Here is a 26,987-nt window from a genome sequence, read left to right as displayed (position 1 = left end):
GACATCACTTCGAAAGATATGTTATAGATTTTTAAAGTACCCCCTGATACTGAAAGCTCAATCACATGAAGTACTTTTTGCATAACATGTATTAAACATATAATTAAAAAGATTCAGTGTTTGGTAATACTTATGTGGAATATGTATATTAAACCTCTTTGACCTCCAACTGGATACTCGCTGACATATCCGAAATATCGGAAAGTTTTTTGCTGCTTCGAAGTGATAAATTAGATGAATACTACTTTTCTTTATTCATACAATGACATGCATATTTATTTGTTTCAGTAAATATCTAATATTAACTGTATTTTTCTCCTTATAACAGGTCGCACCCGTACTTTCTCAAGAAACTGCGAAGTATCTGAGCCAAATTTCGTCATTGCAAGAGGACTGTTTAAAATACAAAACAGAACTTAATTCCAAAGATGAAGTCATCAAAGATATTAACATAAAATGGAACGAGAAAGAAGCTCTTTGGAAGAGTAAAGAAACGGAACTTTTAGAAAAGATTTCTTCTTTGGAGAAGATAATTCAGGAGGCTACGAAAACAACTGTTGAAGATAAACATTCCCAGGAGGCAGAAAAATCTGCAGAACTTACAACAAAAATTCATCGTTTAGAGGAAGAATTGCAGACCAGAACGGAGGAAAGGGAAAATTATAAGAACCGATTGCAAGTTATTGAAGAACAGTTAGCACAAAGCAAACCCCAGTCACAGGATAGTTCCAGTATGACGTCTTCAGATACTGTATCAATAGGTGTAGGAGATACCTCTGTGAAAGTTCACGATAAACAAGAAGGCAGTGTGACAAGTACAAGAAATGCTTGCGAAGGTACTTCTGCAGCAGAAAAAACAGAGAAAGATGACGGTGAGATTCGCAGAGAAAACCAGGTTCTCCACGCTTTAACAGAAACCCTCAAAGGACAACTTAAAGAGAAAGATAATGTCTGTACCAATCAAGAAAAACAAAATCGACATCTATCTAGTCAAATAACTTCCCTCAAAGAAGTAGTGGCAATCACGAAAGATCTGCTAAATATCAGAAATCTGGAAGCAGAGCAACTCCAAGCGGAGATCAATGATATGGGCAACAAAATAAAGGCCGAAAGAGAACGTCAGAATGCAATGTTGGCCAAAATGGAGGAAGCTGTGAAAATCAATACAGTCTTGAAGCAAGAATATGAAAAGCAACTACGAATGTTCCAGGAACTGAAGCTCAAGTATGAAGAAAAAATGAGTTTATTACAAGCGGAAAACAAGAAGTTGGAAGAGGCTTTGAAAGCTGCGAAGAATATGTAAACATTTTAATATGTAAGAAAACTTACTGTATGTTTTTTACTATTGATTTCATAATGAGTGTTAATTTATTTGTAGATTTACTTAACATCATTCTCACTCTTCATTATTTGTACGTGAAATCAGCATCATTATTATATGTGTATTCTGATTTAATTTTACTTCGCAATGTGTTATTTATATTCATATAACTTATTGTATAACTAATTATATAGATATATCAAAATACATAACTAAAAAAACTGTATAATTCAAAGAAAATAATAAATTAAAACTAAGTTATTTCTTCCACTATTAATTTTTTTGTTACTGTATAAGAAGCTATTGGATCAAAAGATCCAATATATTTCGATCAAAATTTTTCTTGTACAGCGGTGGACACTTCTAAATGGTACAGCCATATGGAGATTTACGGCTAAGGTGTACCATTTAGAAGTGTCCACCGCTGTACAGCTTATATCTGGAAAACTACATACAGTGTAGCCAAATCCAAACTATCACTTAACTCAGTATGATGTCCTTATTCCGTAGAAAATACGAAAACTCGATTTAGGGCCGTTCAAAAATTTTGTTGTCCCTGACCCAAGATTCAATCAAAAATTTTCTTATATGCCTTACATCTGGAGAACTACTTATAGTGTAGCCAAACCCAAACTACCACCTAACTCAGTATGATTTGCTTATTCCGTAGAAAATACGAAAACTCGAATTGGGGGCTGTTCAAAAATTTTATGTCCCCTGATTCAAAAACTAATTATTGGCCAAAATCGAAATCTTTTGATGCATTTTTTGGATTATTCCTAAAATTCTTGGCCAAGATCGCAAACTTTTGATCCATTTTTTTGATTATTCCTAAAATTCTTGTTTTAACTGTATGTTCTAATAATTTTAATTGTTTAGGTAGACATTACTTCCAACAACAAAATATGATATTAAGTTCAGAGATTATTTTTTATACTTTTTTTTAACTCTTGATTTTAGAAAGAAGAACTTAAAGTGCACCTTAAACAAAAAGACACAATTAACGCATACAACCTAATGCACTTATGAATAGAAAACAGATTAATATGTACTAAAATAAATAAGTGTAATAAAATATAAGTACATTCTTAGTTACCAGTAAAATATTGAATATACTACAGACTAAGCAACAGAAAACGGATTCCTCATCTTCAGTATACAATCGTGAGACATTAAACTAAAAAAATGTAATTACGTATTTACTTATGATTAAAATATGGAGTGAAAAGCAAGCTTATCAGCAGGAAACAGGTATATATTAAAAGACGTTAGAAACGTCATTACTTATTTGATATCAAATTACAGAAATTAAATATATGTTTAAAATAATACAACATGTCGTGTTCATTAAATCAGATCACTTCATTAAACACATCAGAAATATTATCAATGTGTCTGATGAAAGTATTTTATCTTTTTGAAACTGTAGTACGTTTAATTAAATACAGTATTTGTTCAGCTGTAGCTCTTTTCTCGGAGTTATTTGATCATTCTCAATATTATTTTTCAAATGCCCCACAATGTTTGTTTGAATTAATTTCAAGATGTGCACCCGGAGCACTTGATGCAGTGCTCTTTCGCTTCCAAAGGTGACCCAGTTCCTGGTCAAATCTATGAGATTGAAGGCAGGTAACTGTGATGTTTAATACCCAGTTCGGAAAATATGTTAGGCAACCAATTGTATACAATTTCTTCTGATTTGACATTTAGCAAGAGTAATGAACTGGCTATGTAAAATGTTTAGAACTATCGTCAAGTAAATAGACACTGTTTTGTGTTAAGAGTAGTTACAAAAATATGTAGTAATAATATAAGTAGTCAGAGCCAATCTCTGAAGTGTTCTGAATCCGACTTTTGTGTAAGCTCTTGGCTACTCAGACTGCGCTTATTCCAAAGACAGAATGCAAGCAGGGATAGTTAGTTAAGTGTTCTTTTATTTTCAACCTTTTATCTAAATACTTTGCTGGTTTAATCTTGACGGTAGATTTGTGAATATAAGTTCAAAAATTGGTTGCAATATAGAAAGATTGCGAGTAAATATTACAGATGATTGTAACGCAAGACTATGTTCTGGTACCGTAATTTTTTGTGTGCAAAATAATACAGTGGACAAGAACTCTTACCCCCTCTCCCCCCGTCATACAAACTTACCGGGCAACACAGCATTTGGACTGGATAACCGCCTAGAATCTGAAAGACTCCACGCAATATTTAGATCTAATCTATCATCAACAGATCCCTTATTTCCGTACTTCCAACAATATGGAGATGCCTACTTTAGCGTTTCATTCGCTACTCCAAATAGTCCCATAGAGTTTCAACTGGACTTAAACCTGGTGAGTTTGGAGGCCTCAATAGGTGCGACAAGGTGCTTGAATTGTGCCTCAAACCAAGTACAAACACTTTTGAGTCCTATGAATAGGGTAATTGTCATTTTGGAAGATTGGAGTGTCAACTGCATATTTATCATGAAGACACTAGAGAAATAGCAATATATGTTGAATGACATTGTCCGATCAAACATGCTGGTTCATGTTCACATTCAGTTGTATGAGAGGCCCAAGTCATGATATGAAAACCATTCCACATCAACACAGCTTGAACCACATCTTTCACATATTGCGGAAGTAATTCTTCATTGGGCTTTGAGTACATTCAACGCCTTGTATTATTGGAATACTGACATAAACATGACTCGCTGGTCACACTTCCGGTTTCAGTCTACATATCAGTGTCTGTGTTCTTGAGCCAATTAAAAACTTCCAGCTTTGTACAACGCCTCTGTCGTGGTACTCAACGCCAATGTCTATTACATGAAGTTTACTTCAAAATGTTCTTTCGAAAATAAATTAGGATGGACCAGCGTTTACGAATTACATGAAGCATTTCAAACTCAACAGAGTGTTAAAAAAATAGACAGAGTGTGAAAGAGAGGAAATAGAAAAATAATCTACATGAAATTGATCAATCTGCGTACTATAAACGCAAATATGATTGTGTAGATCATTGATGGAAAAACTACGATCACGATCCCTTAAAAGATTCTCTCCAATCTGCGATCTGAATAATGAAAAAGAGGAGAATGAAGGAAAATAAATAATTCTTTCCTCCCTTTTATGTTTAGCGTAGTGGCCACATCTCAATCATTTATAGGGTTTAGTATTATAAGAATTTTGTAAAATGTTCCATTTTTAGTTTTTGTAAATTATATTGACCTGTCTTAAGATTTTTCTTTGGCCTTCTTCTATAGAAGTTTGCCCATCACTGACATAGATTGTAGAGGAGTAATAAAACTATTTACATTCCATTAGAACATTTTTATTACAAAATTTTTTTATGAAACCATACTCTACAACTCGAAGTACATGACTTGGACATTAACCTCATATGAGTTACGCATATTTCGTGACATAATTTTTCAATATCTAATATTCTTGAAAACTAATAAGAGTACCGATACATATATTTGAAGGAGGAAGAACGTAAATGTTATATACCTTGTACACAAAATTACAGATATGTATTTTTAGTACTCTACATAGCAATTATTTATACCGTTCAAAAATCCAGGTAAGATTTAAGTATAGTTGTATGTATAAGTGGCCCAAAATACACATCAATCCAAATAATTTGCATATTCAGGTGAATGAGTGAGTGAGCGTTACTTAAAAATAAAAATTCACTTACCATTTTGTAATAAACAGTAATTAAGGATAAGAACTGAAAACCATTTGAACTATGTCTATCAATGGAACTTACATGCCTAGAAACATAATAATAATGACATTTGGACTTTTTGAGCTACGTACACAATCTATTCCATGAAAGTATACTAACTACCTGAAAAGCATAGGAAACAAAATGTATACATATTAAACAAAGAGAGAAGTAGTATATAGGGAGTGATCAAATTACAGCTGTCGTAAATATATCCTTTGTGATGATGTTGTTTAACAGTATCTCCGATAACAATTTACAGATTTGATTGTGATTTTTGTTTCGTACGAGGAGATTCACCATAAACAAAGGAGATAAAAACAAATATATGTTCTAGATAGCAGGAGAATCTAAAAATTATTAACTTTCAGAAATCCATTTTTCCTAAATTTGCTCTTGACTGATATTTTACTTTTTTTCTCTTTCTCTTTTTCAAAGTGTTTTCGTTTCCCCTTTTTGTACTATAAAATGAACAGTTTATATAATTTTTTTCGTTTAATTTTTTATCTTCTTGAGTATCGGTTTGATTTAATTATCTAAAAGGTTTAGTTGTCAATCGTGCTTTAAAATTACAACTATTCTTGTCTCCAATTCTTTTCAAGTCCAAAAAAGAAAGAAAAAGAAAAGTAAGATTGCAATATACAGATGGATTTCAGAAAGTTATTATGTGGATTCTGCTTTAAATTTAATTGTATTACACCAATGAATTTGTTATTAGGTTTCCTAATATATTTTAATTATGAATGTCCTTGCATAAATTAGAAATATTATCTAATTTTGATAAGAACTAGATAATTAGAAACTCGAATTAGTTTCCTAGAATAGGATATCTAACAAATAATTATGTATAAAATGAGCATAATATTTTAAATCCAAATCGAATTATAAGTGGTGAATATGCTTACGAATCAAATAAAGTACTGATTATGCACTAACACAACAGAAACATATTAATCAGTAAATTAGTAATAATACTAAAGGAAGATTTTATACACATATACATCTGTCTAATTCAAATACTAATTGATTCACATATTTTAAAGGATTCAAAACACATTAAATAAAAATAAATCAATTATAAATTAAAAAAAGAACTATGCATCCTTTAATACATATTAATTAGTATTATTAATATTATTAATAATATGTTCCCTAAAAAGTTTTAAAAATTGTCAAGAAATCATTGTGTATTATGAAAATATGTGTACTGAAACTAGTTGTTATATATCGAAAGAGAAAGCAACAATAAACAGCAAAACAATGGGAAATATCATTATAAATTTATTCAATTTGCCTAGTAACGCTTAAAATATAATGAAACTTACTGATGAATATAGCTATTCTTACACATTATAGCTACTCAATTTAAAGTGCAATTCAATCTGGCCTATCAAATGAGATATTAATGAGAAAATTGCTTCCAACCAAGATTCATCAATAAAAAGGTAATTTCGACACACTCGAGGGTTTAACTTGAGACCAAAATATAAAATAGTAATTCATTCTAGCAGAAATAAAAGAATTTTCTAGTGTCTGCCAAATCAACAAGGATTGTCATCATTGTATTCAAGGCAAGTAGAAGGTATTTCTTCAATAATTTTCTATCCTTATAATCTACATTATTATTATTTGTTGCCTCGGAGCTAAATCCATCATCTGTGATACCATTGATTTTTAATAGTAAGCAATATCAATTTATTACTCCCAGGCCAAAATATATAAAGAAACAAAATTTATGATAGTGTTTGTTTGTGACTAAAGAAATAATTAGTGTTTTAGTATCACTGATCTGTTACATCTTTATCAATGCATAAAATTCATGAATTTATGGTGACGTAAAATTATACAAATATTTTGTAGTAAATAATTTTAAAATAACAATACACAATGTCAGAAAATAATCATAAGAATTAATATTTGACAGTGTTAATACAATACTTATGTGGTAATGGAGTAACTGGTTACTCATTATGGTCAGAAAATAGCGTATGAAAAATAATTTATGTTCTAAAACCTAAAATTAATTGACATTTTCTTTCAGAAACATATTTCTAGTTAACATAGTTTGTAGAATGAAAATAAGCACATAAATAGTTTTGAAGTAAAGGGAAAAATGGAATTAAGTTTTAAAATAATTGAACATCAATGAAACTAGTACTTCTAGTTAAATTAATTCTTTGGAAATTAAGAATTGAATTTCTTATTAGTAAATAATTTCAGTGTATATCATTTCACTCTTTAACCACTTCCAATAATTTTAATTTGACAAATAATAATCAACTTTATAAGACAACCTTTAGCTTATATTTCCAATTGTTTACTAACAGAAGTATATAATAAGTACAAGTTTTTCTCCGTACATGAATATAAACTAACATACATAGCAAAGTATAAATATATTAAACGAACTTTCATAATGAGATCAATGTCCAATTCATGTTGATTTACCAACAAATATAGTTAACTGTCTCACTTATGTTAAGTCTATTGCACAAGTTTCCCAATGTGGAAAACAATGTAAGTAGTGTACCATATGTATATTTTTCATATGCCACAACTTTATACAATATTTTGTTGTTTTTTTTTAAATTTTCTACGAAAACTAGAAACAACATACTATTTATAGAAGGTCATTAAAACTGACCCAATTTTACTAATTATATATTTCTTTGCTCATTCTATTTCTTTATTGGCAATAATTATTACGTCAAATTGACAAAAATATACTAATCAGCATGCAGTTGCTTCTGACAGCGTTTATTTTACAAGAATGTCAAATAGATTTTTTTTCGAATAAAATATTTCTTGAAGCGAACAAATTCAGAAGTTATGAAAAAACTTTTCTTGTAACTCAACTACAGCTAACTAGACTTATCCATAATACTTTATTATAAGATATGTGGTTATAATATAATATAAATTCATGTCTAGTTTATATGTTTACCTTTAAAAGTTTAGCACTGATAACACAATGCTGAATAAGTCTGTAAAGTATTTTTTTTTTTTTTGTTTGTTTGAATTACGTCCTCTTTCAATAAAAGGTTTCAACCAAATTATATTATAATAGTACTGTTAAACGTTAAACCTAACCTTTTGAAAAAGACATATAGAACAGAAAAGTACTTTTCGCAATAAAACATTAGGACATGAAAGTAAAACAGAAGTAAAAATTTGGTTCAAACTTTAAATTATATGGAAAAATATTCTAGATTTTAAAATAGCATTATATTTATCGGAAGAATAACAACCAGTTGAAAAGAGTGATTGGTATTCGCTGTATAGAACAGTTTACTAGAAGAAATTTCATTAAATAATGCTTTGTTTAAAATCTTTCCATAAGCTACATGCTATTTTAGTGTGTTCCTATAATCTAGAGAGAACATATACACATAACAAAATTGATGAAATGAGTCTAATGTGATTTCTTTTTAATTTAACAAGAATTTCGAAAATATGATCAACATAGACTTCTATTTCATCTGAATTTTGACCCTCCCAAAAAAATACTTACTTTAAGAATACTATTCTCTGAATATCATTAAATGTCGAAGTGCTTGTCAGATATATTTATTTCAATTCATATATTCTCTATCTTGCATCTCAGTCATATGTCCTAATGTTAATATATTTTATGAAAATTACATTTAAAAATATTAAATTGCTTTGTGTTGCTTAGCATAGTAAAAATTCTTTTACATCTCAAAATTCTATGCAAAATAAACAATTTTTCTCGCAAATTATAAAAGAAATTACCAAATCCATTTCAAGCAAAACTGTGAGATTCACATTGCACCTTAAAACAAATATTTATTGATTAATTATTATAAGTTAACAATAGCTAACGTTAAAAACGCACTCAAACAAAATAAATAAGTTCCATGGTGGTAATAAATATAATGAATTTTGTTCCCTTCAACTCTTTAAATATTTTTATTTTGCAAAATACGTAAAATATTTATTTCCATTCCATTTAGTGAAATACAAGTTCAGTATTGGTTCAAATTTTTCCACATTATGTTTCATATTGAAAACAATTAAAGATAGTATATCTTAGTACATAGCAATAACTATATATACTATTAAGAAATGCCAAAAAGAAAAAGTGGAAGATATTGCCATTTTTGAGTCAGTTCTGCAATTTAAATAATTTTTATGAATTTTAAATACAATTTTTGGATATGAAAAGTTACTGTTTTAGAATAAAGTTAATAGACTAAAATTAACTGAATAATTTATTTTTGAGAACCAATAAATTTCTGTAAATATGTCAATGTATGTCTATAAAATATGAACTTACATGTGTGGAGGAGTCCTGTGCTCCGATATTTAACTTAGAGTGTGTATCTTCTTTGAAAGAAAATCATTACTTAAAAAAAAACAAGAAAAGAAAAGAAAACATTGAAAATGATCTGACTTTAAAACTACATAACATTGAAGTAAAATCAACATCTGATTTAAAACAGGTCAGATAATGTTTCATAGATTTAACTCTTGATATATTATTAATTTCTTTCCAAAAACAAAAGGCCTACCTCAAATTATCAAGAGAATATTTTTAATCTATTGATAAGATTGATTTCAGATAAATTAAATCAGTCTTTTGATGACTACTTAATTCAATCATACCATTTTCTCGATCTCGACCTGAAAAAAGAAATAAATTGTATTAACATAATTTTTTTCTTGTTCAGTAATTCACGCTTAGTTTAAATTAAGAGCCGTTTATGATATTAAATAATATATAAATGAAAGTACAAGCTTTTAGAAGCTTGTAAAATTTAGCTCATTAAATATTTATTTTTATTGTTCCCGTCTAAATTTGAGTATTCAAACTTTTGCAATTAATACACTTGTGAAAATTCTGACAAAATTATTTTCAGTTGATAAATAATAAAAGCATATTAGACATAGAAACTTACTACACTGACTAAACAAATTAAATTAGAAATGATTTATATTCCGAGTATCAGTTAATTCAGAAGCATAGAACTCTCCAAACTTTTATACTGTTCGAAATGTAAGGCAGCCAATTAGTATAACTTATATATTACAACTATAATATAACTATAGGATCATAATAACCGTAGTTAAAAATAATTAAGAAATTTAGAATAACTTTTTTAACTTCACTCCACAGTTTGAATTTAAATAAAGATGCATAACATTTTGGAGTAAAACTAGTAGAGTTAGGTAAACTAATATTAACTACCGTATATTAGCGCATTATTAAATATTATTTATCCATACTGATTGAACTACATCTTCAAAAAGAATAAAAAATAACAAATATAGGTTAAATTTTCAAATAGTTTACTCTCTACATTTCCTAGAATGGAAATTTAGCGAAAAATATAGACAACACCCTACAATCAACAGCAGTCGTTTTTAGTAAAAATTTCAGATAATTGATAAAAATAAATACTACATCGTAATTTCAACAGGAAAAATTGAATGATTGTATTATTGTGTAGTTATACTTCACAGTCAACATTACACGATATACCTAACAGATCTTTCTAAACAATTAAGAAAAATTTGAAATTTTATATATATATTTTTTATTGCAATAAAGCAACAGAATGAGCAAAGAAATTGTATAACAAAATATAAGCAATAATTTTCAGAAACGATTCAATCAAACTTGATTTTAAAAAAACAATCAAAATATCTTGATAGTGGATGTATACACCATCTAAACTACATTTCTTTTTGAAATGCATACTCTATGTTTCTTTTTTGTCAATGTAATGATATTATGTACATATGAATGAAATAATGAAGAAAAATAGAAATCATTGCTTTTCTTGTTTCTTACCTTGCACAATGCCAAAATTAGGCAACTTACAATATAACTCAAAATTATATACACACATAATTGATTTCTGTATTACTTTATATATATAAAATCATTTACAATTTTACAAAGAGTCCTTTGAATGAAAATTGTCAACATCATTTAACAAGAACAAATGCTGTACATATTTCTTTGTCTCGTTAGAACAAACATTCTACCTACAGAGCATTACGTTATAATCAGGTAATTTTCACACGCACTCGCACACTCATTTATCGTATTTACACAAGAGAAAATCCAAATAAAACATCATGTTGAGTGCATCATTCGAAACTGATATTGCGGGTAAGTTGTTCCTATATGATTTGCCCACTGGACAGAATTTCAATTTGTTTGTCTTTATTTTTAATTGCTTTTTTATCCTTCTTGTTCTTTTTAATATGCATTGAGCTTTTCGGAGAAGTGAAAAATATTCAACATTAAGTTTGTATTTTATTGGCTTAGTTTAACATAATGGAAAGATATTTCACAAAATAAATTTGTGCTGTGTACTTTATATAATTTGCCCTAAGCAAATATTATATTTATTTAACAATCACGTTTAGTTTTACTGTAATATTTATACTTTCATAGAAAATGTAAAGAGTTTAAATTTATTATTAGTAATATTATTATTATGTACTCTCTTTCGTTTGGGCTAGTCATTTGGCACAAATAATCTCTCATTCACACACACCTTTCCCATCTTCTCATTAACACTAAATGAAGGCAGATAAATTATCACAAAACTCCTTTTCTTGGTCAATAGTTGCAAAGGTATATGCACAACTGCAACTTCATAACGGTCTTTCTTTATTGAACACTTTGGTATCCAGCAGGAGTCGCTAAAAATAAAAATAAAGAAAATGCATAAAGATTAATGTCAAGTTATAAAAAATCGTTTTTATTTGAATAAAATGATAAAGCATATACAGGGTGTATCGTAGTGTGCAGGACATACTTTTAAGGCAGACAAAATTTGCAAAAATTCTTAATTAACACTGGTTGTTGACCATTTCGTTTAGAAACGAAGTGAAAGAAATTTCTAATTTTACGTCTCACGATTATACTTACGTAAAAGGAGATGATGAAGATGAAATGATTGATGGAATGATAAAGTAGGAGGAAACGAGAGAATGCTGAGAAAACCTATGGACGGGATGTGCACACCACAAACTCTCATGACTTGGGTCAACCAGGAACCCTTGTACCAGAGGTGAAAGCTCTACCACTGAGCTACGTGCCCACTATTTTGTTTAGAAGATAGGTACGAGTGAAGATGAAGTTGCTAGCAATTCATGTTTACGATATTACCTGGACACAGATAAGATAATAAAAAAGCCAATTAAGTAAAAGTATAAAAGCAGGAAATCATATGCGGAATCATAACTTAGATAATATGGTACTTGGCATTCGGCCAGTCACCAATCGAGCACGAACTTTTATGTTAGTGTATTTTGATTGCTTCTACTCAGTATTACATTGTGAATTATGATAAATCAATGGGTGTAAGAGAAACATTTATCAGGAAGAATGAAGCACAAGTATGTGTCTGTATATTGTTGCTAACAGATATTTTTTCAAGAACTCAAATGAGTGGGATTTCTCTGTGGACAACTATGATATGTGTTCTTCATATACTCGTTGGTTCACTCTTGGTGTAGTTTAATTCGGATTGTTTGGAAAAAAAGACACAATAGTTCAATGTAAGCGGTATACGGCGTTAATGCAGTTATATTAAAGGGAGCTAGGTATACTTATATCCTTCTGCTTTCCAAATAGTGGTTAAACTACGAAATTAAATTCTTCATTCACTTTCCTTTCTTTCTTTTTTCTTTCTCCAATCAAATGAATGCATATGGTCCATGATAGTAGCAGACTTTTGGACTGACAACGTTGCTTTTTCATCTAACATAGGAGGTCTTACTACTGTGAAGCCTAAACGGTTGGTTCGGTTGGGAAAATTGCTATTTTAGATCGAAAACCACCTATTCCCAACAGCTTTTCTCTCTTTCCATATTTCGTATCTTGACTCATAATGGAGTTGGCCTTTGGCTATGGACTTTTGATACATCCCATCACGGTTGGGTAATTACATGTAAAAAAAAAAAAAAAAAAAAAATCTCTCCTACGTATCGCGTAAAATACACGTAAAAACGCGTAAAATATGTAAATTACCTAAAGTAAGTTGAAAAGCTAGAAAAAAATCTACAAATTAAAAATAAATCGTTTTTCGTTGTGGTTACTGTTTGGTTTAACACAAAGAAGCAAGCTTTAAAAGATTCCTTGCAATTTTGTGTGGGCTCTCGCTGGATTTTGCAATTTTGTAAACTACCATAGTCACGTCATAAAGTAGCCTTGCCTGTATAAATAACAAATACTACGATTTGAAGTACGCATTGTTATGTTTATGAAACATTTCATAATGTTTTATGGTATACGGACAAAATCTTGCAACCGAAACCTCGCCGACCAAATCTCGCTGGGCTAAAACTCGCAGACAGAAATCTCGTACGGATAAAACTTCGCCATGATAATATAGTTATATAAGAGTTCCTGAGGGAATAATAATAATAATAATAATAATAATAATAATAATAATAATAATAATAATAATAATAATAATAATAATAATAATAACAGAGCTCAATACTTGCCATCAATACTTGAAAACGCTAGGACACTTGGAAACAGCTTAACTATTTGAAGTGAATTCTCTGTTTACTGTACTGTGCTCAGATTTATTTTTAAACTGAACAAAGGCAAAATTTTTGTGCTAAATACGTGTGAATTGAAAATATTCCTGTTCTTATGAAGAGGTAAAATAGAATGTTAGGATCATGTTGCGCAGGGGGAGAGACTATCTGTGTCTATATTTGAGAGTGTCTTGAAATAGAACGATATCTCTCGTAATAATACATATTATTGCCAAAAACTATTTTGCCACCTTCTTGCTTTATTATGAAGGTGTTGAAGAAATCACTGTGGCTAAATTTTGTCCGGCGAGATTTTGGCCTAGGTGAGATTTTGTTCAGCTAGGATCTGGCCAGGCGAAATTTTGAACCGGGAAGTTTTACTCTGAAAGCTTAGACTTCGCTTCAGTTGATGATAGGAAGTTTGAAGAAATTATATTTCGCATTCTACTTATGACTGTACCCTGTTTTTGAATGGTTTTAGTTTTATTTTAAGAAAAATAATTTTTTACATCTAAAAAAACTGATTTTCTACTTGATGTAAAGAACTTATTTTCTACATGACATAAATTACTAGTAAATTACGCGCAATTTACGTAAGAAAAAAAACCATAACGAGTAAATTACTCTGCCAATTCTGCACCCGGTATATATACATACACACAGATAATAGAAACATCTGGAGTATGAAACACGTCAGATGTCAGATTGTTAACGATCAGGCGGCGACCGCATCACCGGTCTGTTCGTAGTAATGTGTTAGGGCAAACTTCGTATTACGGTGAAGCAAAGTAGAATGGCAGTTCGCAGTGAACTGAGCAGGCAGTGATAGTCTAAAATAAGAGACCGCTCTGATTTCCAAATAAGACAAATTGTTCGCATTTGGTTATATAGTTCGAGCGTGAAGAAAATGGTAATTGTGTTGGGTGTATTCCGAGGGATAATGTCCAAAGTGATTATGGTCTACAAAACTCACAGCAAAACCACATCGGCGAAGAGGAACAATGGTCAGAAGAAAGCCTTCAGTTACAGATCTGGTCAGGAATTACAGCAGATTGTTATTCATAACTGTCATGCAACTGCGGTGCAAGTTATGAAGAAACTCAAGCAGCTCCTTCTACAGCTTGTGTCGACAATCAAAATCCGCTACGTATTACATGACATGGATATACGGGGTCAGGTTACGATGTAGAATCTGCTAATAAGGCACTGTTTGAGTACGACAGTGTTCCAATGGCGTCGCGAACATGTAACATGGATTGCTGGTGACACGAAATGTATATGGTCGGATGAATTATCGTTCATCTTGTTGCAAACTACGATTGTGTTTATATGTGGCTAACGCTCCAAGAAGCGTATGATTCGCTGTGTCTCTGCCGAAATGTGAAACATGGTGGCGGTTCTATGATGATGTGACCCACAATATCTTGATTTTCAGTGAGTCTTGCGCTGACACGTACCGGTCGCGTAATTCCCCATAATTTTGTCACCATTTAATAAGACTATCTGCATCCAATGGTTTAGATGTTGTTTCTAAATAATCAAGCCATATTCAATGATGATAATGGTTCCATTAATGAAGAACATCGGGATGAAGTTCAACACTTCTCCTGGCCTGACCAATGTACGGACCTCAACATAATTGAATATTTGTGGTCCCTATTGAAGATAAGAATATAGCGCAATTTCCGCTTCTATTATCTCTCACAGAACCGAGTGCTGACCTACACATGGAATGATGTAATATTCCACTTCTACCATTCACGACCTCTATGACTCCATTCCACGTCACTCAAAGCTGTTACAAGGAAGAAAGACTGCTCAACATTAAAGGAACATTATTCAGGTGAGTTGTTAATTATTGGAATGCAACTTATCTAATTAATACAGTTGTGTTGAACCAACTTTAGCTAGTATTACAGCTTGCATTTATCGTAAAACTGAAGCATATAACTTGTGAATCGTATACGGATGAATAATGAACCATTCTTCATGCACACGTTTTTTTCACTCAGCTACGTCAGTGGATATAGAAATCTGCACCGGATCTGGTGCTCTAAAACTGACCATAACAATAATATTCATGTCAGAGAATCGAATAGTCCAGGGAATATGCTGAAGTTCTACGTGAAGTTCCTCAAATCGCGCCTGTTCTTTCTGATTTTTCACAAACAATGCCTAAACAGATCTGGCTACATGACTCTGTTCATTGTCATTTTGGAAGAATGTGTCGTTGTTAGGGAACAACATTTGATGATTGATGGTCAACTATTTATGTTCTCAGCACAATATTTTTAATTACGCCGCGTTCACAAGGCGATCAGAGGTTTGGAAATCACAATCTTGTCTGATTAAAATTGTAGAAATAGGTTTCTCCAGATGCTTATTATGATCTGTATGAAATTGCGGCTTACAATTGTGCAGTCACTTGCAATGTATTAGCTCTACGGTTCTTTGTGAAAACCTGGAGATTCCTCTTATCTAGGCTCGGTTTCCGTCTCCAATTCTCTTCTCTGTTGATGTCTTGCCATGAGATCTGTATACCGTCATTCCTTAGACACTCTTGCTCTCGATACATCTAACACTAGTAGTCTTGATACAATTGTTTCAACTAACCGCGTACTCATAATTCATCTACTTTTTTGAAAATCTGAGATATCTTTCATTTGCAGCTAGCGTCTAGTATACAGCACACACCAATATATATGACAGCGCCTCGCGCATTATTCATTATAACTTAATACAGCACTAGCACAAACACAGTCACAGTCCAGAAGATCTCAGTGTTACTGTTATAGTTCCTAAAGTATACTATATGTTCTTTTTGTTTCGCTAAATTCTTTATCAGATACGAAGAAAAGAGAAATTAGAACAAGCAAGTTGGCATGAACTGACCAGGTGAGTGCCATGCTGCTTTAGTGTCATCCAAAAGTCTTGTCAGGCTGAAAGTAGTAAGAGGTTAGTAGAGGAAGACAAAACTTTTGGAACAGGTGGATCGGAAAATACTGGAGAACAAAGAAGTAATAAATAAATATATGAATAATTTAGGGGAAAATGAAAAATAAATATATATTAGCGAAGAAATAAACAAAAATTAATAATAAAAATGTATATATTATCAATAATAAATAATGGGTGATAATGTAAAATGAATAGAATACTGGAAAATAATAAATAAATTATAAGTAAAAATAGGTCAGAAATTGTATTATAGAGAGACAAGATCCCAAAGGCTATTTGCGGATACAATAGTGATGTAAGTGTCTTCTTATCTCTTTCTGAAGGTCACGGAAGAGTCTAAAAGAAGAAATTTGAGAATACTTACGTGGCAGGTAAAGTCAAACAGATTGTTATGGGTTATGTTTACTGGGAGAGGTAGATGGAAAATTTGAGCGCTGCAGAAGCATTGAGACAGGAGGTTTTTTCAATACAAGAAACTGGACAATGTGTGCATGTAAGACATTAAATGAGATTGGAAGAATCGAAACTATTGGAATAGTGAAGTAGGGATTATCTTTGTGATGGAGCGCTGAACGATCAAATTAGTCTCATATATATATAATAGAATTTTACATCTAAGTTCCTTCGGTAAATGTATGAAATGAAGTCTTGCAAGGGACCAGTTCTCGTAATGAGGGTATGGAGTTTGAGGCATTGTCGTAAATGATTTTAGTAATGTTTTGGAAAGCTTTTTTGGTTTTGAATGAGAAGATGAAATGGGGGTAGTCACGATTCATTTCTTTCTACTGGGAATGGAAGCTAGGTTAGTGTTTGAGGAAGGTTAGAATAGAGAATTTTACAGAGTTAGAATTATTGTTTTCTCTGCTTTTTCTACACGACTGAATTGTTTGGTGATATAGTTGAAGGGGTATCCCCGGTTTGCTCACGAGAAAGGCTCCTGAAACAGCTGTTAGGGGACAATGTTGATAACAAGCTCGTGGCATAGCCAAGGCATTGGGTAGGAATCGTTTGATGTGATGAGGTAATATATATATATATATATATATATATATATATATATATACATATATTAAGATTTTCTTTTTACTTCTCTCATTAAATTTTTCTTTTACTTACAAAATGGTATTTCGAATATATTATGTAATTTTTAAGTTCAATTGATACTTTGATATAACGTATTATTGCCAGTGGGAATGTCTAAAAATTAATTGTGATTTTTAATGTTGCAGAATCGAACTAGTCCAACTATGTCCTGTTCCATTTACACACTCTATTTATTGGTATTTTATAATTATTTATTTGCATTAAAAGTGTTACAAGAAATACAAATGCACTTACATAATTGTCTGTGGCTTTACAAGCTTGCTTTACGATAACCTTAGAGAGGTAAACCATAAAACGCAGTTCGATAATACTCATTCATTCCCTAAATGCTTGTAAATAAGTTACGTAAACATGCGTCAGGTGATCTGAAATTCCACAATTGCAAAGTGCACTAAGGAAGAATTTGAACTTTTCTTTCATATATATATATATATATATATATATATATATATATGTGTGTGTGTGTGTGTGTATCAAAACATAATCCTTTGAAAATCTAATCTACTGCCGGCTATCTTCTCTTCAAGCGAACAGTATTCCTCCCGATCCTGGGGGAGTCAATCAGTCTCTTATATATCAGTTAACAACATAGGTTAGTTCCTTTCGAGCGCGAAGCAGAACAAGTCCCTCCCTTCCTTCCTTGTTAGGTACTTTCCTTTAAACGTCTGGCCGTTTAAATCTATAGTTTAAACGGCCAGACGTTTAAAGGAAAGTACCTAACTGTGCGCTTAGCTGAAGGTAGACACTAGAAAAAAAACAAGCCAGAACACATGGACGAAGAGTCACATCAAGCATTGACTTAGGATATTGTCAAATCTCTAATGAGCAGTAATCTGAATTGCAGATTACACATTAAAATAGCTAAAATTTGTGTTAAGTCGTTTTGTATTCGTATACAGAGACAAATATCCATGGTTATTTGACTTTTTTAAAAATACCTTTTCTTCCTATAATTGGAAAGGCACGCAACTATGTGGCTATATGAGAGAGCCATCCTTGAAGTAACTATATAAATAATTATGTTTTCTTTGATCTTAGAATAATATGAAAAGTTAGTTTATCTTAGAATAATATGGAAAGTTAGTTGATCTTAGAATAATATGGAAACTGCATGCACGATTATGCATACCTTTATGTAAAACTATTCTCGTAATTCCAATGCCATTTCAAGGGTAATAGAAGCATAAAAAAGTTTGAAAATTAAAATTTATTGTTTTCTTACATCCCGAATGTGAAACAAAAGTTGCCATATTTGTTCTAAATTTGATTTCCAACGTAATTATATTACTTTTGGTTTGTTGCGAAAGTTAAACATTTTTCAGTTTATAGACCATTCAGGATTTTGTTATAGTATTTAATATGTCACAAAAATCATGTTCCTGACTTTTAGAAGGGGCCAACAAATCCTGTCTTTAAGCTTAATTTTTCATTATATTTTCAGCTTCATATTTAGATAATATGATATTCAAACGAAGTTTGCTTTATTTTGAACAATAGCAACAACTTTCGAACTGATATTTGTTTTTCTGGATTTCATGAATCAAGATAGCAGTTAATGTTCGGATTAACATTTAATAGAAATATTTGTCACTTTGCAACGTATGCTATACTTTTCCGACATCTCATAATTTAACAATTAACCCCATGCGTTCCACGTGTCATTTTCCTATGTGCGTGCTCTAATACCAGGTTTTCATTTACTGTTAGAAGGCTGTCTAGGCTGTTATATAGGGCAAAGTTGTTGTGCACGTGCGATGAGAGCATTCATATTACCGATTTAAAAAATTGCATTGTGGAACATTTGGACTGAAAAAAGGAAAGTTTAATGTTCTGAAGGAATTTTATGCTGCTTCAGGTTGGCAACACTGACCGGAGATCAAGACATTTTTTTGTTTTTTTCCGAGATCTAAATGCGATCTCGAATTTGTTAATTGTTTATCGTCAAAACAAACACAGGTGTGTGGTAATTGAATGCTCCCTTAGGCCTACCACCTATGGCGACAAAACTTTTTTTTTTTCTTTTCTATCAGTAAGGTGCTGTCAGAAATAGTAGAACTAACTCTTGCCTTGCATCCACTAAAAATTCATCATCTCCAGGATTTATGTGATTCTTAATAAAGGATTTGTTTTCATGACATCCCCACGGATGTCACTGGTATTTTGCAACGGAGTATTTTATCACATATACATGGGTGTCACTGGCACTCAAGAGGTTAGAACTTTTACACTATTCATTTTTCGATTGTGTGTTTCAGGAACAAAATTATTAATAATAATGTTGCTTGTGAGGTAGATTCTTACAAATGGTTGAGAAGATTCATTCTGTTTTTTGGTTGGAAACGATAATAAGCAGTTGTTTAGTTATTCAGTTGCACTTCACTGGGTGAGAAAAAAATGTAAGAAAGGACAAACAGTAACAGAAAATAATTCTTGTTCACAAAATCTCAGTAGTGAACAATTGTGAAACGTCAGAATGCTTACTAAATTATTACAGATAGCTACTTTTGAAAGACTGACAATGCTCGTAACTTTAATGCCTTGTAAACTGGCAATATTACTAATAAAACTTTGGCAAGAATATTATTAATATACCAAAAGTTATCTTTTATTAACATATTTTGATTTTTGTAGTGAGATTCAATCAAGAGTGGAAAAAAAACTTAATTTGTAATAAATAAATCATAAAGGGCATCTCTAGTGACTCCCTACCTTCTTGACTGGTGAGTACCAGGGTCGACATAGGTATGTAGAGAACCAGTAGGCTCTATAGGTCATCAATACGTTGGTTTCGATGTCGCAAAGTGAGATGTGTTCTAACAGGAGTCGAAAAACCGATCGAAGGACCCGACAGTGTTGTAGCAACTTTTCGAGTCATCGTGCGCTTCTGCAGAGACTTCCGGTGGAGATCTTTGGGTTTATCATCTTCTGCCTCTGCTGCGTAATCCTATGCCACACATTACCCATGAAACCACAGAGATTCAGTAGGATCCTCACAAGAAGTGACGAGAACTGGCACGGATTATTTACTTGTGGGGACTCGTATCTCCGGTGACCGACGGGCCCCTCGGGCACTGTGGGTATGGAGACAACGGGAAGACATGGTATTTTCCGAATATCCAAACCTCAATGTCGCATTTAAAGTTTTTCCAGTGCCAGGACTCAAAACAGCCAGACACTGCTGATCGCTCTCGGCTATTTCGACCCATGCGTCAGCTGAGCTTGGTTTGTGTGTGTGTGTGTCAGGGAACAAACTGAACTGTACCTCCCCTATAACATACTCCTAGCTACGGACCTGCTGGATATCGCAACTAAGCGCAAGAATGGGTTCCAACTGGAACCAAACCAAGCTCAGCTGACGCATGGGTCGAAATAGCCGAGAGCGATCAGCAGTGTCAGGTTTGAGACCTGGCACTGGAACAACTTCAAATGTGACACCGAGATTTGCATATGCGGAAACTAGTGTATCTTCCCGTTGCCTCCATACCCACAATGTCCGAGGAGCCTGTCGGTCACCGGAGATACGAGCCCTTACAAGTAAGTGACCTGTGCTGAGCCGGTTCTCGTCATTTCTTATGAGGATCCTGTTGGAACTCTGTAGTTTCATGGGTAGTGTGCAGCACAGAATTACGCAACAGAGTCAGGAGATGATGATAGACCCAAAGATCTCCACCGGAAGCCTCTTCAGTGGCGCACGGCGACTTGAGAAGTGACTATAACACTATCGGGATCGTCGATCGGTTTTTCGACTCCTGTTCGAACACACCTCACTTGCGACATCGAAACCAACGTATTCGTGACCTACAAAGCCTATTGGTTCTCTACATACCCATATCGACCCTGGTACTCACCGGTTAAGAAAGTAGGGAGTCAACAATGCATTGAGTGGAGATGCCTTTTACTATATGGTTGGAAAACCATTAGTATATCAAAAGCTTGCTCTTGCAATCAGAAAGACAAAAAGTAATGCAATGTTTTATGTACAGAATTAGTATACAACACGGATCTCTCTTCACAAAGAGGAGAAACTATCTTGTTATATTTTGGATATTCCACAGATATTTGGATATTACAATAAATATACAGAAATGAAAGTTGCTCCACTAACTTGTGGGAAAAAAGCTCAGGCAAAGATAAGGTGGTCATTCTATTCTATTCTAAATTGTTTCTGGTTTTAGCAAATCATTGCTCTCTGGATGTCGACTCTCGCCATTCTGCATATCAAGATACCAGAATGTACCAGGTGTTCCAAAATTTCAGCAATGTATGTCTTCGGCGTATGGAGCAATGTATCGATGAGACCGTCTTATAGAGAAGAGGGGTGCTAGTTAATAGCAATTTAAGCCTCTCAGATGTATTTACTAAAAGAATTGTGCAGAGTTACAACTGCAAAAATAAGACAGTGACGCTGCACTGATAATTTATCAGCATATGAAGATTAGATAAAATAAAATGTCTAATCCTACTTGTATTTAGATTGGATTAGAGTTTAGCATCCCTTTCAGGCTATATGAGACGTGAATCTACAGCTTAGCGTGGGATCCATACCACATGAACTCCAGCCGGAACTCTAGCCTCCCATGTCAAAGACGCATACGCAAACCATATAATCACGAGAGGACTCGATACTGCTTGAAGTTTTGGTTGCAGTGCAGTATTTCTAAAGTGCTTGAAATTTCCAGGCACAATACTATGATGCATTTATCGTAGCAGAATCAATCAGACATAACATAAATGATAGTAATAATAAAGTGTTTTTTATTTTAAGCAAGTTTCGTTCCAAAATCATGTTACATTATATAAATAATTATATTTTTATGCAAGAGGCAAAGAGCGATCAAGTTAAAACTGAATTTATTGAACGGGAAACAAAGTTACTATGTCTGCCTATAGTATCTCTTTAACACTATAACCTTCAAATAAACAACAAATGAACGAAAAACAGTTCGCTGAAGCTTAAAACTAGTGCGAAAATATGTTAGAAATTTATAAGAAAAAGTAGAAAAACTGAGACTGTAATTACAAAGATAGAAGTCTGGAAAATGTTACAGGACTGAATCAACGCACAAACGTCCATGGATACAAGAAAGTAACGTAGCCCTACATCAACTTAATATTAGATATAAAAAGTTAAAATCTACTTTCAGTTTAACTTCCCACGTTTTATGCCTGTTAGGCTAAGGGAGACGGATGATTAAAGCAAGTGAATAATGATAGAATAATAAGGTGGGAAGAAACGGGAGTACCCTGAGAAAACTCACGGACACGATGTTGTTCACCACAAATTTACTTGGTCGAAGATCGAACCAGGGACCCCACCACCAGAGGTAAGCACTCTACCACTGAGCCACCGTGTCTCCAGTTATTAAAAGTAGTCTGCTTCAAGTATATATCAATATTTTCTTTTAAAATGACCTGATAGATGAAACTCTGTAAACTTACCTTCAAAATTATAGCGACTTATACATCCTGCCAAAACGGGAATTCTCATACAAGCACTTCCATCTTGTTCCCTTTACGGCAGATCTTAATTTGGCCCGGTTGCACTTCGGGTAAGCCCATGCACTTGAAGGTAAACATAACAGTTTGCTGACCAAAGTTAGCTTCGAACCTAAAGAAATAAAAACAATAGATTTTATTTTAGCATTGAAACAAGATTGGTGTGTTATTATGTTTATAATGGCTAATTTCATATTGATATTACTGTGAATCTCAATTGATAGGATGCGGTGAGGTAAGAATATCCAGTTATCACTTTATCTGGTGTATTGTTTGAATCACTAAGTAGCTTCATGGCGCTGCAGCCCGTACAGCGCTCTGGCCGGTCTGAGAATTAGTTGGATAATAATGACTAAAATATTGAATTTGGATCAGTCACGGCTCTTGAAGGAAGCCAAATCGATGAAAAAGAGAAAAAAAACTATTATCGCTTCAAACTAAGAGAATAAAACTTACCCAATGGTATACAAGAATTGGAATATTAGTTAAGTTTTTTCCTTTAGTTTGGCGATAAAATATTTATTTCTATCTGTATGACCATTTATGAGCCGCCACTGTAGAATTTCATAGTACTCTGACTTTCTAGATTAGAGTATGATACCTCCAAGTTCAAGTGAACCTCACAATGTTTTGTAAGCACGAATAATTCTATATCCCCATCTATAATATAATCCAAAATCAGATGTCCAAATTGATTAAGACATTTAACTATATAAGAGTATGAATCCTTATATAAATTAAATTAATATATAGTAATAAATATACATAATACATAGTTATTACAATATGTTGTAGAAAAATATTGTATAAAAAGTGAACTACAATAACTTCTTAGAAGGTGGAATATCATACTTTTAGTGCGAATCTAACATTTATTTTTAAGTATGATACAATATTTCTATATACAGAATATGAATTTTCTGTGGGTGAGATTTGTTTGTTCTGTCAGTCGAATAAATTTTCCTACTACTCGTAGCCAACTCATATAATGATTGAATCACATTTCACTACAATACTAATTTGTTTCTCGAAAATTAGTTTTAAATTAATAATTCAGTAAATTAAATATATATGAAATTTAACAGAACTAATCATAAGTGGTATATCATTTTAGAGTTAGATGAAGCGCTTTTGGATCGACGTGTGCGTGCTATTGTACAATAATGTTCCTAGAGTTTTAAAACAATACTCATTAAATTGTGCATGATGTTCGAAATTACAAGAGAAAGAATTTTATTCGAAGATTTTAAGATCGACTGCGTTGCTGAAATATGATATTTGAAAAACTATTTCATATATTTAACATTGAAATGTATGTATTGTAATCGCCGATCTTGCATCTATGAATTCAATATTTTTCCAAAAGAAAACAATATATTTTTTTTAGCCTAGCAACTGAATTATAAACTTCATGCATGACATTTTCTAGTTGGTTTATTCCATTTATAAAGCCCTAAACCAACTTCGAATCATTATCCCTTGTTTCTGTGTTAATATTTTGTTTTAAATAAAGTGGATATCATTCCCATCTTTGAAATCCCAAAAATTGGAATTAATGATTGATTTAATACTCAAAGGTAGGTAAATTGATCTAAATAGGATTGCAGACATCTTACGCTAATTTGCTGAATGTATTTATACATTGGTAATCATAAATTGGCAGTGGGAAAGCTATCCGTAAAGTGTTTACAAACATTATTCTCAGTTGAATGAAGATGAGGAACGATATCGAGATTTTACAGCAACTAACATTTTGTGTCAGTTTTGAGGAGGGGGGGGGAGAATCCTCTAATCTTCTGCGTCGTAAGTGCAAATGAATAAAGTCTGAATTCATCCTAAAATTAAAGAAAAGCAGTTGAAGCAATGGTACCACCAGGGTTCACCCAATCACAACATATTCCGATAACGAAAATCAGCTAGCAAAGTGCCAACGTCGAAGTGTTCTGGAATTCGCATGGCATCCATCTCATTACTTATACAGAACAAGGTTCTACAATGAACGTAAAAAATTACTACTACCTTTTGAATAAACTATTAACCATGAGGACAAAGTGATATGGGAAATTTGAGGTAAGATGATAGTTGAGACAACGTTTCCTATCAGAAGGTTCAATGAACAATGCTGAACTTGGAGCACTTAAACTATTAAGTGTTAGAGCATCCACCTTATTATCAGAATCGGCTTGAGAGAAGATATCTTTGGGTCAATGGTTGGCGTAGGAACAGCTGATTTGAAAGCAAAGACAAGTCAGTTTTTTTTTTTTTTTTCATGGATTAAAGTCATTACATCGTCGTTGTAAGAAGTGCATTGATCTTTGGAAAGAATAATCTGTGACCTATCTGCATTTTTCTCCGTGAGTTTTCATCCTTCTTGTATAGATCTATTACAATCGACGAAACAAAAGAAAAGTTTATGACATTAATTGTGTGTAAAATTTCAATGATATTACACCAACATCAGGTCCATTGTCATAATCTTTAAAGGAGCAGGAACAGACATGGTTTCTTTCTTACACTTCAGCAGCAGACCTATCGTTCTTCGCTAACTGAACTTCGTGGTACTAAAATCTGCATCTCTGTTTATGTGGTGATACGTTAAATTAAAAACTTCATTTCCATTCTGTTTTCTGCTTATGTAGAATTCCTCAAGAACAAGAGTTAGAAGTAAAATAAAAGTGAAGGGAAAATCTTTCAGATTAACGTCCCACAATTATGCCCTTTAGGCTAAGGAAGACGGATAGTTAAGGCAAATGTATGGCAGTAGAAGAATTGGTGGAATGAGAATGTAGGAGGAAACGGGAGTACCCCGAGAAAACCCACAGACACGATGTTGTCCACCATAAACTTACTTACCCGGGGATCGAACCAAGGATCCCACGCATCAGAGGTAAGCGCTCTACCACTGAACCACCGTGTCCCTAAAAGTCAAAGAACATTATCTCATAAAAATGTGTATTTACATCGTATGGTAGAAATAGCGTATATCCCTATTTTCTTTTCAAATTCTGTTATTAATAAATTCCGTCCATGAAGAATTAAAACCGACCAGATGCGTTTTATTGTGTGAAATGTAGTCAGCACATCGGCTTGTATTGTCATTTCTAGATCGAAACTTTATACTTTTCAATTTAGGCAGCTCCCTAGGAACTCAAGATGATAGTTTTACACCGAAATACATTTTATTAAATAAAATAAAATTACTATATTTCCGTGCCTAAACAATTAAAATGAAAATGTTCCTTGTTTTCACGAGATATTTGGCCGTTCCATATTGATTGAGACTAACCTCACTGAAGCCGTAAAATAAGAAGGTAGGATGTTGAAATGTTCAAGCCTCTTGCACGTACTCTCCCTCTGCCCGAATTCACAGTCGCCATCATTGTGGCTGTAGTTTGATTGCCTAGTTCAACCATTTTTTCGGAGTGGTGCGGTATCACTCACCGACAACTATATCTAAGACCCTGAATTGGGAAAGGTGTGTCCTCGCAGATGCTGTTTTATTTTGTCAAAGAATATGTAATCCGAAGGGGACAAATCAGAGAAACATGGTGGTTGTTGAATACTGTGAATCGCAAATTTTGAAGGGTTTTCGTTGTCTGTCGAATGTGTGTGATTTTGCATTATCGTGTAACAGAAGTACGGGGTTGGCATATTTTCCTGGTCGTCATTCCTGAATTACTTAACGCAGTCGGCGGAATTCACAGTGTGTGTCACTATTTACTCTATCATGTGGTAGAAGCCAGTCCAGGAGCAGAATTCCATCCCCTTTCCACAACACAGAAGCCAGTTGCTTTCCACATGACAGTGATGGTCGTGCTTTCTTGAACCGTAGATTTCCTGCATGCTTTCATTGAATCTTTCA

At 32.7% G+C, this 26,987-nt stretch overlaps 2 protein-coding genes across 5 annotated transcripts in view; one reads left to right on the top strand and one right to left on the bottom strand.

Annotated features, from left to right (window-relative positions):
- Window positions 1-1,605, top strand: part of LOC145678500 (uncharacterized) — a 112,649-nt gene extending 111,044 nt beyond the window's left edge. For 2 of the 4 annotated variants that reach the window (XM_081748711.1, XM_081748713.1), the window contains exon 3: window positions 329-1,600. In XM_081748711.1, coding sequence (XP_081604837.1) covers window positions 329-1,303 — 975 coding nt within the window. In that variant the 3' untranslated portion in view covers window positions 1,304-1,600. Of the gene's footprint in view, window positions 1-328 lie in introns of all 4 variants that reach the window. The other 2 variants (XM_081748714.1, XM_081748712.1) reach the window with 2 other exon arrangements.
- Window positions 1,606-4,051: 2,446 nt separating this feature from the next.
- Myo95E (Myosin 95E) overlaps window positions 4,052-26,987 on the bottom strand; it is a 1,268,077-nt gene continuing 1,245,141 nt past the window's right edge. The window contains exons 24-25 of the mRNA XM_081748709.1: window positions 23,069-23,237; window positions 4,052-11,716 (exon numbers count right to left, since the gene is read on the bottom strand). Of these exons, the coding sequence (XP_081604835.1) occupies window positions 23,114-23,237 (124 nt within the window). The 3' untranslated portion in view covers window positions 4,052-11,716; window positions 23,069-23,113. The remainder of the gene's footprint in view (window positions 11,717-23,068; window positions 23,238-26,987) is intronic.

This window comes from Thermobia domestica, chromosome 2, assembly GCF_964235325.1.
Source record: "Thermobia domestica chromosome 2, izTheDome1.hap1.1, whole genome shotgun sequence".
Taxonomy (NCBI): domain Eukaryota; kingdom Metazoa; phylum Arthropoda; class Insecta; order Zygentoma; family Lepismatidae; genus Thermobia; species Thermobia domestica.
The sequence above is the reverse complement of the archived record's forward strand: the minus strand, read 5'-3'. Positions and strand labels throughout refer to the sequence as shown.